The sequence below is a fragment of the Botryllus schlosseri genome, chromosome 2 (genome assembly GCF_051294905.1).
Source record: "Botryllus schlosseri isolate E-star chromosome 2, Bs_hap1, whole genome shotgun sequence".
NCBI lineage: Eukaryota > Metazoa > Chordata > Ascidiacea > Stolidobranchia > Styelidae > Botryllus > Botryllus schlosseri.
Genome location: NC_137237.1, coordinates 21,389,988 through 21,406,946, shown reverse-complemented (window position 1 = coordinate 21,406,946; position 16,959 = coordinate 21,389,988). Strand labels below are relative to the sequence as shown.

The following is a 16,959-nucleotide window of genomic DNA, read 5'->3' as shown; positions in this document are numbered from 1 at the left end:
TTCAAATTTCGAGCATTTCAACGCTTTCAATGCTCTAACTTTGTTTTCTTGCGATAGCAATCTTGCATATGGCAAGAGAGCTTAATATATCTGAATGAGAATACGCTGAAAACAGCCCCACTGTTAACTTAGTCTGCAACTTTACCCTGAATTTTAGTCGGTTCACTATAATTGAGATTTAGTCGCATCTGCATGCTCGATCGTGGCGTCTTTGGTATCATAGAAACAAGGAGATCGCCCTCTACAGTATTATGCCATCGAAAAAGCTATCCGCAAGGTGTATCATAGGGCTATTGGCTGTTGAAAGCGAAAATATTAAGTTTTCCTCAACAATTCTGTTTTTATAACTGCTGATGAACCCTGATAAACTGTTCTGCGGCATCAAACATGTTGCTATTTGAAAAGATAATGATCTTCTCTTCTCAACAAAACATCAATGATTTCTTTACCGTTATTCGTCTCGAAATAGTGTGTGGAATTATGACCTCGGTTTACAGAATTTCGGTAGGCCTGATATCTCGATGCGATGCCGAGTAATCACGGCTGAGTGAACACTTCTTGAAATAGTGATTACGCGATGCCTACGCAATGTCGACGGCTTGTAGCTACCTTGCCTGCAACGATACAGTCATTGGACACAAATCATATAACAGATATGAACAAAATTTGAATGAATTGCCTAAAAACTATGTACATACATGACGCTCACAATATGAAATGTTCATAACAACAGGATTCGTGTTCAAGTCAAGAATCAAATTAGACTTTTTGGTGATAGAACAGAAAGCATTGTTAGACATTGTGAGACCATTGTCAGACAAAACAACATCCACTCTAATGGCACTCTCTATCTATAAGCTACTTGCGGCCATTGTTTATACTGAAAACAACATAAATTGGCCGGCCTCTACGCATTGGAAATATTATGATAATTAAATCAGAAGACTGCTGACTTTCAATAAAAACTAACCTTGGCCAACTAGCACGTATACACACGGAGAAATTTGCTACCGACGCTTGGGCTTGAGATCCATGTCTATTTATAGACGCAGACTTCAAAGGGGTTAAATGGTTCAATACCAAACTAAATTAAAGAAATAAAGGAATGAAATTGGCCAAGATGAGAAAAAATAGTGTGTTCAAAATACAATTCAACTTTCATCCATACAAAGGGCGTTGCATTCACACGTTATACGAAGAATTGATTATTTCAATAGCCTCAACAGTTACTGGAGACAGTCGGGTTCGTCTCTGGGACAAGGTCAGACCGCACGATGAAAAATTGTAAACGATAACGAACATTGATAACATGAAAATAACAACTTATAACTGAATGAAATCATGTTTTGAAGCAATCGCATCTGATTCGTGCTTTGCCGAACTCAAGCCTGTTCCCCAAAACAGCGTGAAGACACAATACATTCGATTCGCATTATATTTTTGACGCCATTGTTGTGCCTTGTCTTGACCTCAATGACCATGTATACGTCATACTAGATTATGCCTTTCGTGATCGGTATCCCACCAGGACGCATTCAGCCTTCAATAGCCGCGCCGAAACTTGTTTGAGATTCCCTCGCTTTGCGAATAAGTCATTATTCACACGCCGGTACAATTAGTATATGCGCCATGTTCGAAATGAATGGAATCAAAACGCCGAGAAGACGTTACTCTTACACGCGAATTGGGTCATGTCAAAATTCATGAAGATATAACAGATTCTGCGCTGTATAGATTGTTCGTCGTGAAATGTTGTTCTGGTATTGTTTCAAGGTCGATTACTTATTTGAATACAAATAAGATCGGGTCAAGTGTAGAATACGGCCACCTCGAGAAAGTGATCCCCATGACCATCACCGGTTAGTGTTGCACATGAACGTGTCGGAATTCATAGTGCTTCACGTAATTACCGACTGTGCTCCCCACAAAACCCTATAAATCAGAGGTTCTCAACCCGCGGGCCGCATGCGGCCCGCGACATCTTTCCATATAATCACAAAACCCTATAAATCAAGTCGGGGTTCCATATTATATCATATTATTGCCTCTTATAAACAACTCATCTTGAATTCACAGATACACATGCCGGTGATGAGCAAGATTACATTTTACATCGCTCGCTCGCATGCCAGATGAAGAACTTGTACAAGAAAACGAAGGAAAAGGGCAAGGAAGCGACTTACTCCGATCTCTTCACCACATTATGTATTGTGTATCGCATTTTATCGAAAATTTAAAAAATACAACGTACTTAGCGCCCACTACACTCATGTACAGACACTGACATAATAGGGTGTGATAATAGGTGAGGGGGAGATAACGTAATGGTAACGATAAGCGCCCACAAATTTGGCGAACCCAATTCGATTCTCGTCGGACGTTTATCCCCCGCTGTTGCCATTCTTGCAGTGACAAAAAAAGCCCGGAAAATACCATGAAAAGAACTGGACATCAGGCACTCCAGGCGGCCAAGATACTCATGTAGGTACTCTCCAATAATAGGGCATGATACCAAGTGTACTTTGCGGCCAAGATACTCATGTAGGTACTCTCCAAGAATAGGGCATGATACCAAGTGTACTTTGCAGCCAAGATACTCATGTAGGTACTCTCTCACAATAGGGCATGATACCAAGTGTACTTTGCGGCCAAGATACTCATGTAGGTACTCTCCAATAATAGGGCATGATACCAAGTGTACTTTGCGGCCAAAATACTCATGTAGGTACTCTCTCACAATAGGGCATGATACCAAGTGTACTTTTCAGCCACCATAGGTATGTACAGACACTCGCGTAGTCGGGTATGATACCAAGTGTACTTTTCAGCCACAAGACTTATGTGAAGACACTCGCATAGTCGGGTATGATAATAAGTGTACTTTTCGGCCATAAGACTTATGTGAAGACACTCGCATAGTCGCGTATCATATCATACCAAGTGTACTTTACAGCCACAATAGTTATGCACAGACACTCGCATAGTCGGGTATGATATGAAGTGTACTTTCCAGCCACAATACTTATGTGAAGACACTCGCATAGTCGGGTATGATACCAAGTGTACTTTTCAGCCACAAGACTTATGTGAAGACACTCGCATAGTCGGGTATGATACCAAGTGTACTTTTCAGCCACCATAGGTATGTACAGACACTCGCGTAGTCGGGTATGATACCAAGTGTACTTTTCAGCTACAAGACTTATGTGAAGACACTCGCATAGTCGGGTATGTTAACCAAGTGTACTTTTCAGCCGCCATAGGTATGTACAGACACTCGCGTAGTCGGGTATGTTATCAAGTGTACTTTCAAGCCACAATACTTATGTGAAGACACTCGCATAGTCGGGTATGATACCAAGTGTACTTTTCAGCCACCATAGGTATGTACAGACACTCGCGTATAGTCGGGTATGATATGAAGTGTACTTTTCAGCCACAAGACTTATGTGAAGACACCAGTGTTGGGATCAAGTCACTACCTTCGAGTCACGAGTCATTTCGAGTCATTGCACATTTTGACTCGAGTCAAGTCAAGTCAATCGATTTTCGAAAGTGACTCGAGTCAAGTCAAGTCACTAGATTTTTGGAGATGACTCGAGTCAAGTCGAGTCGAGTCAAGTCAAGTCACGAGTCAAGTCACAATTCAAGTCAAGTTGTCTTTTGGAAGTATGAGGCATGATTACTTCATTGTATTTTGATAGGTGTCTGATATACAAATTGAATGGTCATTGATTTTGAGCCGATGAACGAATATAGAGTTAAATATACGCGCAAGAATGCGCTGTATCGCTCACATATACGTAGAATTGCTAATCTACGTGAGTAATTGCATAGCCTCAGTTTATAGTAGGCTTACCATACGTCCTCTTTTAAGAGGATTTGTCCTCTTTTTTGACTTTTTTGAAAGTGTCCTCGGAGGACGCCCTTTTGTCCTCTTTTTTGAGATTTTGTCCTCTTTTTTGAAAGTTTAGGCAGATTTAGAGCAAATTGCGAGTGATATGCCGCATATTAGCACAGAAGTGAAGCTCCGGCGGGGATTTCGGCGTGAAAAACGGTGATTTTAGCTCTGAGCGAAAAGATGCCCTTTTTTTTAGTCATCCACCTGGCAAAGGGGAGATATTCTCAGCTCTGAGCGGAAGTGATGACCTTTTTTTTTTTGAGTCAACCGATCACAAAGTGGGAAGAATTAACCGGTTTTTCAGAATTTTACTCCGGTTTTGCAAGTTGCAAATTTCTGAAAAAGTGTCCTCATTTTTGATTTCCAAAATATGGTAAGCCTAGTTTATAGTTACCAGCCAAAATAGAGAAAAGAGAAACAAATTGATAAGATGCAATACATTATCCATTTACAAATTGATATGATACAATTCCAGCCTGCGCCAATGTTTCAAGACTATAATAAACTATTTATTTGAATTCAATTCCAATAAAACAATAGGTTTGGTTAGGGTAAGAACAGAGAACAGTAATATACATTTTGCTATTCAATTACTTTACTATACTAGTTTACGACAACGTAAACTTCGATTGCTTCGGTTGCGGTCAAATCATTTGTGAGAAAACAGCCCGAAAAAAAACTAGCCAGAAAATGTGCCAGTTTCTGAACAGTTGTGGGGTGGAACATGTGTTCAGTTGCGCGTACCGGTATTCTGGAAATGGTATTGTGGAGCGGAATCACAGAACTATCAAAAGAATGGCTGCGAGATCTGGAGGTAGTGTTGAACGAATGGTGTATTGGTACAATCACACCCCGAATTCAGAAGATATTGTACCTGCGGATAAGGTGTTCCGCTATGAATCTGGTTTGCCATCTTCAATGATCCGCGCAAGCCGAAAGAGATGGGACCGACAAAATCGTTCCAATCCATACCAAGTCGGCGATGTAGTGTTCGTGAAGCCACCAAATGTTCGATGTACTACTACATGGAATAGAGTTGTTGCCGACGTGGTGGTCGAGGTTGACGGGATGAATCGCGACCAAATCGGGATCGAGCGCCGCCACAATAGCTGGCTGATTTTTATGTAGGCTAGATTTTGGTTATATTATCTGTAGTGATCTTTTACATTTGTTTTGTTCGTGCGTAATGCTTATGTAAGGCATGCCTTGTGGTGATTCCATGTACCTTACAAGTTTTAGCCTTCAAGTGCGAATTCTGTATGCGGCAAATTCCAGTCATCATCGCTTTCGTGCATCGTTTGAGTCACACCTACACCGCAGTTGTTTGTTTTATTGTACGCCAGTATGTTTTAGTTTTGGGCTTCACTTTGTGTGCTTCTAATATCAATCGACTCGTGCTATTTATTCACAATTAGCCCAGACAGTCTTATATACGATACACTGTGGGGTTACACTCGAAAGCTTTGAATTTGGTTAAGTGATCAATTGATCACTGGGGTAGGAAGACCAATAAATGATAGACCAATAAACGATTCCCCTTCCCCGTCAATAAATCACAACCATATATGTCAAATTTTCTTGCAGTGTGATGTAGCCTATCGATATGTGTACAGTACGTATTAGTGTTTTCGTTCCACACTTACCACGTTGACTTGGCTTCCCGTGCGATCTTCAGACCAAGGGGAAGTTTGCCGTTTCATATATACACTTTTAGAATTGTTTACTTGATTTCACGTTTGAAGTTACATCGTTGCGTTATGTGTTTGGTTCCTTTGTAATCTTTAGATCAAGAAGAAGTGTGATTGTGATTAACGTAATTATTATGTGTGTGCTCCCGACGCTCCTGTCACGCGATAGACAGAACGGGCTCGAGGGCGAGAGGACTGGTTGTGCGGTTTTTACTGGTACGTTTTTAAATACATTGAAACATATTACAAAAAGTACACTTCATATCATACCCGACTATGCGAGTGTCTGTACATACCTATGGTGGCTGAAAAGTACACTTGGTATCATACCCGACTACGCGAGTGTCTGTACATACCTATGGTGGCTGAAAAGTACACTTGGTATCATACCCGACTATGCGAGTGTCTTCACATAAGTCTTGTGGCTGAAAAGTACACTTGGTATCATACCCGACTACGCGAGTGTCTGTACATAACTATGGTGGCTGAAAAGTACACTTGGTATCATGCCCTATTGTGAGAGAGTAGGCTACCTACATGAGTATCTTGGCCGCAAAGTACACTTGGTATCATACCCGACTACGCGAGTGTCTGTACATACCTATGGTGGCTGAAAAGTACACTTGGTATCATACCCGACTATGCGAGTGTCTTCACATAAGTCTTGTGGCTGAAAAGTACACTTGGTATCATACCCGACTACGCGAGTGTCTGTACATAACTTTGGTGGCTGAAAAGTACACTTGGTATCATGCCCTATTGTGAGAGAGTACCTACATGAGTATCTTGGCCGCAAAGTACACTTGGTATCATGCTCTATTGTGAGAGAGTACCTACATGAGTATCTTGGCCGCAAAGTACACTTGGTATCATGCCCTATTATTGGAGAGTACCTTCATGAGTATCTTGGCCGCCTAGAGTGCCTGATGTCCAGTTCTTTTCATGGTATTTTCTGGGCTTTTTTGTCACTGCAAGAATGGCAACAGCGGGGGATAAACGTCCGACGAGAATCGAACCGGGTCCGCCAAATTAGTGGGCGCTTATCGTTACCATTACGTTATCTCCCCCGCACCTATTATCACACCCTATTATGTCAGTGTCTGTACATGAGTGTTGTGGGCGCTAAGAGCGTTGTATTTTTTAAATTTTCGATAAAATGCGATACACAATACATAATGTGGTGAAGAGATCGGAGTAAGTCGCTTCCTTGCCCTTTTCCTTCGTTTTCTTGTACAAGTTCTTCATCTGGCATGCGAGCGAGCGATGTAAAATGTAATCTTGCTCATCACCGGCATGTGTATCTGTGAATTCAAGATGAGTTGTTTATAAGAGGCAATAATATGATATAATATGGAACCCCGACTCGATTTATAGGGTTTTGTGATTATATTGAAAGATGTCGCGGGCCGCATGCGGCCCGCGGGTTGAGAACCCCTGATTTATAGGGTTTTGTGGGGAGCACAGTCGGTAATTACGTGAAGCACTATGAATTCCGACACGTTCATGTGCAACACTAATCGGTGATGGTCATGGGGATCACTTTCTCGAGGTGGCCGTATTCTACACTTGACCCATAAGATCTCCTGCACTGTCACGGGATGAGCGCATGCGCATCGTAACATGATCCCCGTGCAAGTTGTTGATTGCTAACACGATCCCGTGCAAGCTGTTGATTGCTAACTCGCTTTCAGTAATTAGATCCGCCAATTAGTTACGCTTTCAAAAGCGTACGGAATACAGAAGTCGCTATCGCTAAAGGTATGACGCATAGAGGCTCATTCTGCCCCCTTTATTCAGTTCTACCCCCTTTTTATCTCGGCTGGCTACGCCCCTGACTATGGCGCATCTAAAAGCTTTTTTAATAAATATTAACACCGCCTTAACACATCTATCGATCAATCCTGCTGTGCCACAACGGAAGCCGTCGTCTCATCACCTGCTTCTAGCTGTTCAGTTCAGCATGCCTCATCGAAAATAAAACTAAATTGGTAGTAATCCAGGCTCCAGCATGGTTATCCATCCATCCGTAATTCATGTTTTCGTCACAATGTTGCCTGAACAACGATCAATGTCTGGCGTATTTGGGACGCTTGTTTACTATTTAGCTGACATTGTTTCATTACAATCATAGTCTTCGGGCCGTCTTATAATGAAGTTTATCTGGGTTCGTACTTCGTATAAAGTTTATTCACAGATATTGCCATACTTACGTGATACGGTATTGGTGTATCTTATATGTAGTTGTGCCACTTTCGAACAAAATTGCAAATCAAATTTGTATATGAAGTCAATGCTTTTCGTAGTGACTATTCGGCCCGATTCAAGCCCGATAATTTTTATAACTTTGGGCCCGAACCCGGCCCGAACCCGGCCCGAACCCGGCCCGAACCCGAAAAGCCCGGCCCGACTTCCATCTCTGGTTTGGACGACTACCATATTTTTGATTATATAACAGACTGGTGGTCACGAATTAACAACATACAATAAAGTAATTATAACAATTAACATACCAGATATTTTAATTATGAATTACGTGCCCCCAGCTCTACTGGTGAATCTGACCATCCGGGCTCGGAGAGGATCAAACATGAATAGCAATATAATGCAATTATCAATACTATTGACGAAATTCAGTCATCAACTTGAAAAACGACAGCGATATGGGGGCCCAAGACCAACGTTTGAAATGGGGAATGAAATTCTGTTTTGGTCCCGATTCTGGCTACAACCCTCGCTAACATGGTGTGGGTCTGGCAGAAGGTCCAAATGTCGAGTGACGAACTGCGATTGGCCCCCGTTTCAAGTAGAGCCATATGAGGATAAGATAAAGTGAACATAAAATTCTGCTTTTCACTTAATACAGGTACCGCAAGCTGCCGTTAAGAGAAACGGCAAAGAACGGCTTGGTTGTGATATATATCAGCGGATGTTGATTTATAATCCTTCGTTGTGGAAATCGTAATGTTTCGTTTACGAATACAAAATTTCAAATTCTTGTCTGGTGTACTCCGTACGTACATAGGCCTACTGCTCGCCAAGCAGCAACGGTCAAACTAATTTTAACTAAGTAAAACTAAACAGAAACACATAAGTTACTATTTGAAACTAGGCAGAGTGCGGTGATTATATTATCCTGCTGCCAGGTAGTGGCGTCTGGAGTGTATTGATAACCGGATGTACAGCATGGCAGGCCTTCGTACAATCACACTACAATGTAGGCCTACATCAAATATATATTCAATGCGTGTGGGGTGGGTGGATACTTCTTACGCAATGACGAGCAAAGCAAATACTTCTGACGTAATAATGAGCAGTGGCATTTGAAAATCAGACGTCTGTGCTATCACTAACCTGGTATAATATCTCTTCCTTGTTCCCGAGTGTTCATTGTTCAGTAGAGTTGTTCAAAAAAACTTTTTTTTTCCAAATCTGACTCGCCTAATGACTAAATCGTCAGGTTGTCTAAGAAAACGATGCACACCAAAGTTGACTCAATTCCAACCAGTAACGGCCGTGCAATCTTGAATTGAAATTTTTAAATTAATATTAAAAATAAAAAAATAAAAATTCCCAAATTTTTCTGTCAACCCCATGAAATTGTTGACTTGATTTTAAATCTACATTACGCATACAAGCTTGGGAGGGACGTAGGCTATGTAATCCTGATATATTATTGAGCAGGTTTCAAAGTAAATCAATTTCCGTTCCAGCTCAGTTTATCCAGCTTATGGTTTTATTCAGCAATTTTCAAAAGTAGGTTTTATGTTTTTAATTCCAAAAAATTGCACTGTCTTCAAAGACGATGCAAAACAAATTTGAGTCAATTCCGACTTGTAGAAGCGGAACTTTTTGAGTTTTTCGTTGATAATCCCCGGATCAAGGATAATCCGAGAATTATCAACAAAAAATCGTATTCTCCAATCAATACTATCAATTACATCCCATGATGAGGACAACTGCTTATTCTGTCACAAATTAACACCTCCTGGGATGCATCAATATGAATCAAGCTCTCTACACCGTTCGTATAGCTCCATTTGCAGCTTTTGACAGTCCATGCGAACGAATTACGATCGTTTTCACAACTACTTACGTACTTACTTGAGTAGATTTACAGTCAGTCAATTCTACTTTTACTTCAAATAGATTTAGGATGCTTATGTGAGACGTACTTCTACTCGTACTTGAGTAGATTTTTTCGTCGCTACTTCTACTTCTTGACTACTTTGATCACCTCTGCCTGACACTCGTCTTCAATCTGTCAGTTTCGACAAATCTGCTATGAAGATTCCTGACGGTACGGTTTACTACGTCGGTGCGTCAGACGCCATCATCGAAAACTCGTGGATCTTCCAGGATTCCGTAGTGATAGATACGAATGATATCGCAGCCTGGGTGAGTGGAGAGCCGAACATGGGATTAAGGGAGGGTTGCATGGTTTGGCTTCAGACTAAAGGAGGGAGAGTCGGACTAGGAGATGCCCCATGTGCAGGCTCATATTCAGCCATGTGCGAAAGACTAATTGTGTGAAAGAATGAAGAAATTATCCCGAGTGGAAAATGGAGATCATTATATTTATGGACTTTTGGTCTCACACTTGTTGACAGACTCTCAGTTATGGCAAATGAATCATCGCAAAGCGAGATCGCTACAGAATATAGGTAGGCTATACAATACCTAATTCATCATTGAAAACTGAAGAGCTATGTGTTATTGTTTTGTCACTGTTACTTCAGTACTATGCAGTATAATTATCGTAATCGGACGTCGTGCAATGTCAATTCGTCTAGACTCGGAGTCGGCAACCCGTGACTCACAAGCCGTATACGACTATTTCACGCATCTGCTGCCGCTCTTCGTAGCTTAGAAACAAACTGAATGTATTTCGAATGAATAATTTCCATGAAGCAGGCCTAATGCATCTATTTAGTGATTTCTTTCGCCATGTACGTTTTCGTTCATTTCATGACATGGCATTGTCGCGCTTGCGCAACCTCTTCATGACATTTCATTTTCAAATTGATTGCGACGTCATGCAAGATCAGTAAGTTTTCGGGCGTTATACGCGCGACCCGAATGTGATCAAATTCAATGATCTTAATTCCTATTTCGCATACGGTGAGGGCTCGCGGTGCCTCAAAAATTGGGATTCGGGGATCCTATAATCATCTAAAATCATGTTGAGATTCCATCCGCGTACTCGTATCGCGCGTAAGTACGGGTTCGTTGCTACACAACCCGCAGTTCAAATGAATTTGTTAGAGAGAAGACACGGTATTGGTAATATAGGGCATACTAGCCTGTCTCTTTCAATAGCAACTGACCCAATTTCGTTCAGAATCGTTTCGAGTTTGTGATTCTTCGATGGTACGCAGAATTTCGCCTTGCAATACAGGCCCAGAACACGACTGCATCAGGTCTGTGATATATTGGTGTAGTTGTGTAACTATGACAAATATGGCAAGATATTGTTTATTATGGAGCCAATAAAAGTTTTCTAGAATAGTATTAAGAGAATTTTCAGGACAGGTTTATTGAACTTGGGAGTTTTCCCTTGCGCTGCCCGAGACGATTTTTAGTATCACCAGAAAACGAATTAAATGAGCACCGGCTTTCAACTGCCGTAAAGATTTCAAGAAGTGTGCGACACATGAGCACTTGAGCACGCAGGCGTGGAATAAAATCACGTCATTATGGTTGTATATATTCTTATGACTTAACCATGATAAGGCACATGCCCTGAGTACGCGCCAACACAAGTTGTGTTCGTTTAAGCTACTTTGTTCACATGAGACAGTAGTGCTATTCAACCATTTTTAGGAACCATCCGCACTTTTTTTCAAATAATATTTCATCCGCACGAACCAACCGAAAACTGTTATACCGAAAGATCTATACAAAATATAAAGCACCTTTCCGCTGGTGAAAAATGCTTGCTAGCATAAATCGTGTTTAAGAGTTAGGCTATGACACAAAGGTCCCGGAGGCGTCATGTTCATCGAAGTGTTACAAAATCCATATCTTAGTTTTATGCTTCTGCCTGAGAGCTTGCGAAAATAAGCTTTCAGGTTCAGAACCATCAAAAAGAGTGGGCAGAGGAGAGCTCGCCAGTTTATTATACGCTGCTCCAACTTGTGTTCTGCCCCCCCCCTATTTTCTGACCAACAAGTATGTAAGAGCGATGAAAGTCACGTTTAGGACTTGGCACCATGAATCGAGTGCCTACTCAAATCGAATTGAGCATTGGTTCTAGTGATTCAAGCCGAGTAGTGAAAGATGATTTTTTCGAGTACAGCACTGAAATGAAACGCTTATTACAGGTACTAGAATTTGTCAACTAAAATTATAGTTTCGACACTATTTTACACTGTGGCGAAATAGCGTAGTGGTGGTATAATCCACAGCTACAACACCAATGGGTTGTGGGTTCCAGGCCGACCGAGGTCGACTCCATAATTTCTATAGTGTTGGAGATTTATCTAGGCTCCTGCTCGCCCTCTTATCCGCGTAAGCGGTGTCTTACAAAAAAACTAGATGTGGGCCATGCAGACGTGGAATCAAAAATAAGGAATATCGGCCTCAGGCCTGGTGTAAATGACCTTATAGTAGTCGACAAACACCATGATAATACCACAGAGAACAACACTACAAGCCTTTGAAACCTTGATTGGTTGTACGCATGTAGTGTACGAGTGGAGGGTCGGGTCAAGAGAATTTGTCCTCTTTTTTCACAAAATTGAAAGTGTCCTCGGAGGAAGGACGCCTAAATGTCCCCGTTTTTGAGAATTTATCCTCTTTTTTCAGAAGAAGTATTAAAATGGCATGTAAAAGTCGACTTCCAGGCAGAATTGGTAAGCAGAATTGGAGAAAAGTGGGTAATGCGGGAGTCGATCAAAATGACGACCATTTTTAGTCAACACTGGCGGGTTGGCGGGTTTCTTGGGAGTCGAGACTTTTTTTAGTCAACACAGAAGTTCTGGAAGAAAAATTTTCAAATCAACCAGTTTTCTTAGCCGGTACTAGAGCTTTCAGAATTACGCAGGAGAGGAGCAGCGCAAACCGAAAGCGTATTGGCCATTGTTGCGCAACCGATTGAGCATTCACACTCTCACTCTCGTGCGCACCTGCTCCTGAGCTGCTCAGATGGCAATGTTGCGTCACAATACTAAACTCCGTTACAATGCAACATTCGAGGTCGATTTTAGGAATTTCCAGAACCACGAGCGGAATAGCGGTAGCTTTAGATCAGTGGTTCCCAACCTTTTTCGGCGGCAGGGCCAAATTTAGAATTTCAGAGCACGGTCTGGGCCGCACGAATACAAGGGCAATGAAAGGAGCCCAAAATAGTCACCAAAATATGAAAATTTGTATTAGTCCGATCATTCGCTTGACGCCGTTGGCCATTGTGTTGCCGCGCTCCCGTTTTTCAGAAGAATCAACCTTTGCTGCCTATTTCGGAGTAGTTTTATTGCCCTGGCGAGATTTCAATTCGTATTTTTGGAATCAGTGCGACACTTGCTTTCTATAAACACCGACATATCAAATTATTCGGACGCTTGGGTCGCGAGCTATAGGACTACCAACTATGTTGCCTTTTTTCGGCTAAGCAGTACGCATCACGGCGTATTCAATCGTGAGTCACTTGTTGCACATCTATCCGTAAATTAGTTATCAATACCCAGGGCCGTAACAGCACTTCGTCAGCTCCCCCCCCCCCCCCCAAAAAAAGAATAAAAGTTGCTCTTGGGCCCCTATAGGGTGATAAACCGAAATTCGAAGCCCCCAGGCTCCCCTCAGGCTAGATGGCAGTTAACCGCTATTTATCATCTGAATTGGGTGTCCGTTCAAGGCAGCTTCGCTCGACTAATCGCGCCAAGCGCGAGAATTTTTTATATTTCAGTATTGAATCGGTCAATATAATCGGGAATTGCATATATATTGGTATCAATTTTCATCCCCTCTCTGCTCACGTAAGCAGATTGACAGGTTGAGCCGAGTGAGTTGTGTTTGAAAAGGTAGGAACACTCAATAATAATTAGACATCGTCGAGCGTATACCCGTTGGCAGGAACGAAACAGCACTTCGTCAGGCTCCCAAAAAACTTAGTTCTTGAGCTCCCATAGATTGATAAACCGACCCCCCGGCCCGTTGTTCGCTTCTGCCACGAAATCAGAATCAGCGTTTAGTGAGCCGGCGTGGAGCGAGAAAACGTTCGATAATTCAAAATAAAATAGATCAATAACATCGGGAATTGCATATATATTACTATCAATTACTTGTCCTCTCTGCTCACGTAATCACATTTATCGGTAAAGTTGGGTGCAGTGTCTTGGAAACTGTAGGGTCCGTAAATAATAATTAAACATATTCGGACGGGCGGACCCGTTGGTACGACTTCGTTACATGATGTTATTTCATGACCTCCAGTCTGCTATATCAAAAAATGTAGAATCGCCCAAACTTACTAAACTAAAAGATGCACACGATTTCAAATTGGTATTTCTTCACTGGCATATAATTCTTCCCTGCGGGATGGTAGCCTATTTGTCTCGTGACCTTCAGATTGCCAAGACAGGAACATTCGGCGCCAGTCATTTAGGCGCCTATGGTCAATAATACATATATGTATTTTGTATATACATAACGTAGTGTTCGGTCCGAGTAAGGGCAGTCCTTTTCGGCCAAGGTTTTCTCGCTGTCGATCGTTCTGGCACACTTCTTGAAGTCGCATGTTACATGGCCTAAAACTTTATAAGTCTTCGTGCGTCGTGGCGCGGTCATGGCCAGCGCCGATATGACCACTTCGATAAATTTTGCGTATTAGATATTGGTGAAAGAGTACCCAATAATTAAGGCACTTGGAAACTTGAAATCGCGCCATGCGCGAACAAAATTTGAAAAAGTTGCATAAAATTTCATAATTTCATAAAATACTCTATCATTTATGCTAATTCACTAAATAATTTTGGGCCCCCTTCGAGATCGCTCCCCCTAATTGGGGGGCTTGGGGTGCGGCAGTTACGGTCCTGTCAATACCTATATCTATACCTATATCTATAGGTACTCCTCGTTCAACTGGAAAGTTAGGGCACATTACACTATTTCACATTGTGCAAGCCTTTGAAACCTCGATTGGCTGCACGCAGCATATACGAAGCATGTAGTAAAAAGCTACGCACGTTAGTGGAAATGACATAAGTGTGAAGTTGTGATCAACTCACATAATTGTCTCAAAGTGCAATGAAACAGGTATAGTAGAAAAACACCAAATTATCTGTAATGTCGCACAACTGGCTTGTTATGTTCTTCGAGGCCGCATAGAATAAGCATATTTGTACTTTTCACGTCATTCATATCACATGGCGTCATATAATGAGTGGTACTCGAATACTCGACACGGCTTCAAGGGAAATACTCGATTCAAAATAGAATCACTCAGGTAGGCCTATTCGATTTTGCTCAGCCCTACTTAAGGGGACTAGCAACACAAAATCCTAAATTTCGGATGGCTACCCCCATCACCATGAAATTTTCACAGTCGCTAGATGTCGCTATGCTATAAACAAAATACCAAAAGTTTCGCTCTACCCTGCAGATTGTGGATTTTTTTGGATTTCAAGGACAAAAAATGCACCGACATGGGGAATGCATAATGTCGATGTTGTGAAGCCGTTTTTCCGATCCAACGCCTTCTTTAGAAAGTACTAGGACAGCGCTGTGCTATGCTAAAATTTCAAGGATTATGTACAACCCATCTCGGAGAAATTTCATTTCGAAGTCCAAAAATTCAATAAAAAATCATAATTTTTGCCATAAATTTGTTTTAGGTTTACTGTGACGTTCTGTGCCTCTTGACATGGTAGACCTATGGCTCAGAACTTTTAGCATAACACAGGTCTGAATCGTAGCTTTTCAAAAAACCTTGAGTGACACATTTACGACAAATATTTCATACAAATTTTTGGTTTACCGTGATGCGATCTAACACAATGTTATAATTGAGAAAACGACTATCAAACATTTGAAACGTAAAAAGTCAATGAACAAGTGTTACTAATCTAATGATAAGAATGAGTGCCAGAATGCTGGTATGGCAACTGACAACAATCGAACAAAATTGTACCCGGAGATAATATATATAGATGTATTTTATAACGGTCAAACCATATATTTTAATGAGTTATCGGACGAAACATGCGATCTTTTAGGTAAAACTTGAAAAAAAAACACCCCCCCCCCCCCCCCCCAATATTCAAAGGAAAATAAAATTGAAATTTTGCAGTTTTTAGTTATTGTTCGGATGAGATAAGGCCATGAGGTGACAGCAGATATCCAATGTTAATATTTCCTACTAGAGAAAAAAAAGTCGAAAATTGATTTTTTTTTGGGTTGCTAGTCCCCTTAAGATTGTCTGCTCCAACTTGTGTTCTGTTTCATTTTTCAATTTCCCATTTTCTCCCCCGCGAGTAAATGAAAAGAGCACAGAAAGTCACGATACCGCGTGTTCGGCTCTTTAGCTTAATCCAACTTGAAAGTTCATAGCAGTTCCACAACCTTAAAGCAGTTTTTGTTATACTGAGAAGATTGCGGAATGATGAAGCGTACGGCTTCTTGATCGGTTGTCCGGTGGTTGATTCAATCCCCGGCCGGGTCAGACCAAAGACATGATTAGTAGGGTAGATTTCTGTCGCACTAAAATCGTTAGAAATTATTAGGGTATGAGATGCTCCAAAGGTTCCGTTGTGTAACACAACAGTCCAAGATTTGCACGATGTCTGCTTGTTTCTTTTCTTTCTTCGCTTTTCAATCGATCATCCATACACTTCTGTTCTTTAGATTTGACAGCTACGTGACAGCGTTCCGCTGCCAACCCCTGCAAAGCAGTCAAATTGGGTACTTCACCATTTCACTGACGGCCTGGCTAGACCGACCCGTACGCAGCAAGAGAATAATTTTCCACAAAAATCCAAACAGCAAAGCGATATTCCATAAAACAAATCAAATACCCTAGGTACCCCGAACTCTCTAGATCTGCAAACTTGACCCAAGGCATTGCACCAAAACTCAGTGTTGGCGAATTTAACAAAATCAATAGCCCGAAAAGGTGACCCAGTGAAAATGTGAAAATGGGCGCGAAATGGGCGTCCGTGATTGGCTGAGGTCGTTGAACTTCTAAACTACACGCCACTGCGCCATATGGAACAATTAGATACAGCTAATCCATCACATTGCTCTTTGCTAAGCAAATCAAAGAGAGAACCATATAGAAATAGTTTAATAGCATGTTTGTTTTAAATTACTCCTTCACATTTTGGGCAATACTTGATAATGTTGCACTAAAAAGTCACACGAAAAAATAGAAAAAGTTGC

The 16,959-nt window shown here is 41.5% G+C and overlaps 1 protein-coding gene and 1 long non-coding RNA gene across 3 annotated transcripts in view; one reads left to right on the top strand and one right to left on the bottom strand.

Moving 5' to 3' along the window:
- The window catches only part of LOC145456493 (uncharacterized), a 90,507-nt gene extending 79,392 nt beyond the window's left edge, over positions 1 to 11,115 (top strand). For both annotated transcript variants that reach the window (XM_080334619.1, XM_080334612.1), the window contains one exon: positions 9,855 to 11,115. In XM_080334619.1, the coding sequence (XP_080190745.1) occupies positions 9,855 to 10,119 (265 nt within the window). In that variant the 3' untranslated portion in view covers positions 10,120 to 11,115. The remainder of the gene's footprint in view (positions 1 to 9,854) is intronic.
- LOC145434112 (uncharacterized) lies at positions 415 to 1,798 on the bottom strand. The gene is made up of 2 exons (XR_013913276.1): positions 1,331 to 1,798; positions 415 to 945 (listed from the first exon to the last, which is right to left on the bottom strand). It is a non-coding gene; the product is annotated as an uncharacterized LOC145434112 (long non-coding RNA).
- Positions 11,116 to 16,959: the final 5,844 nt, after the last annotated feature.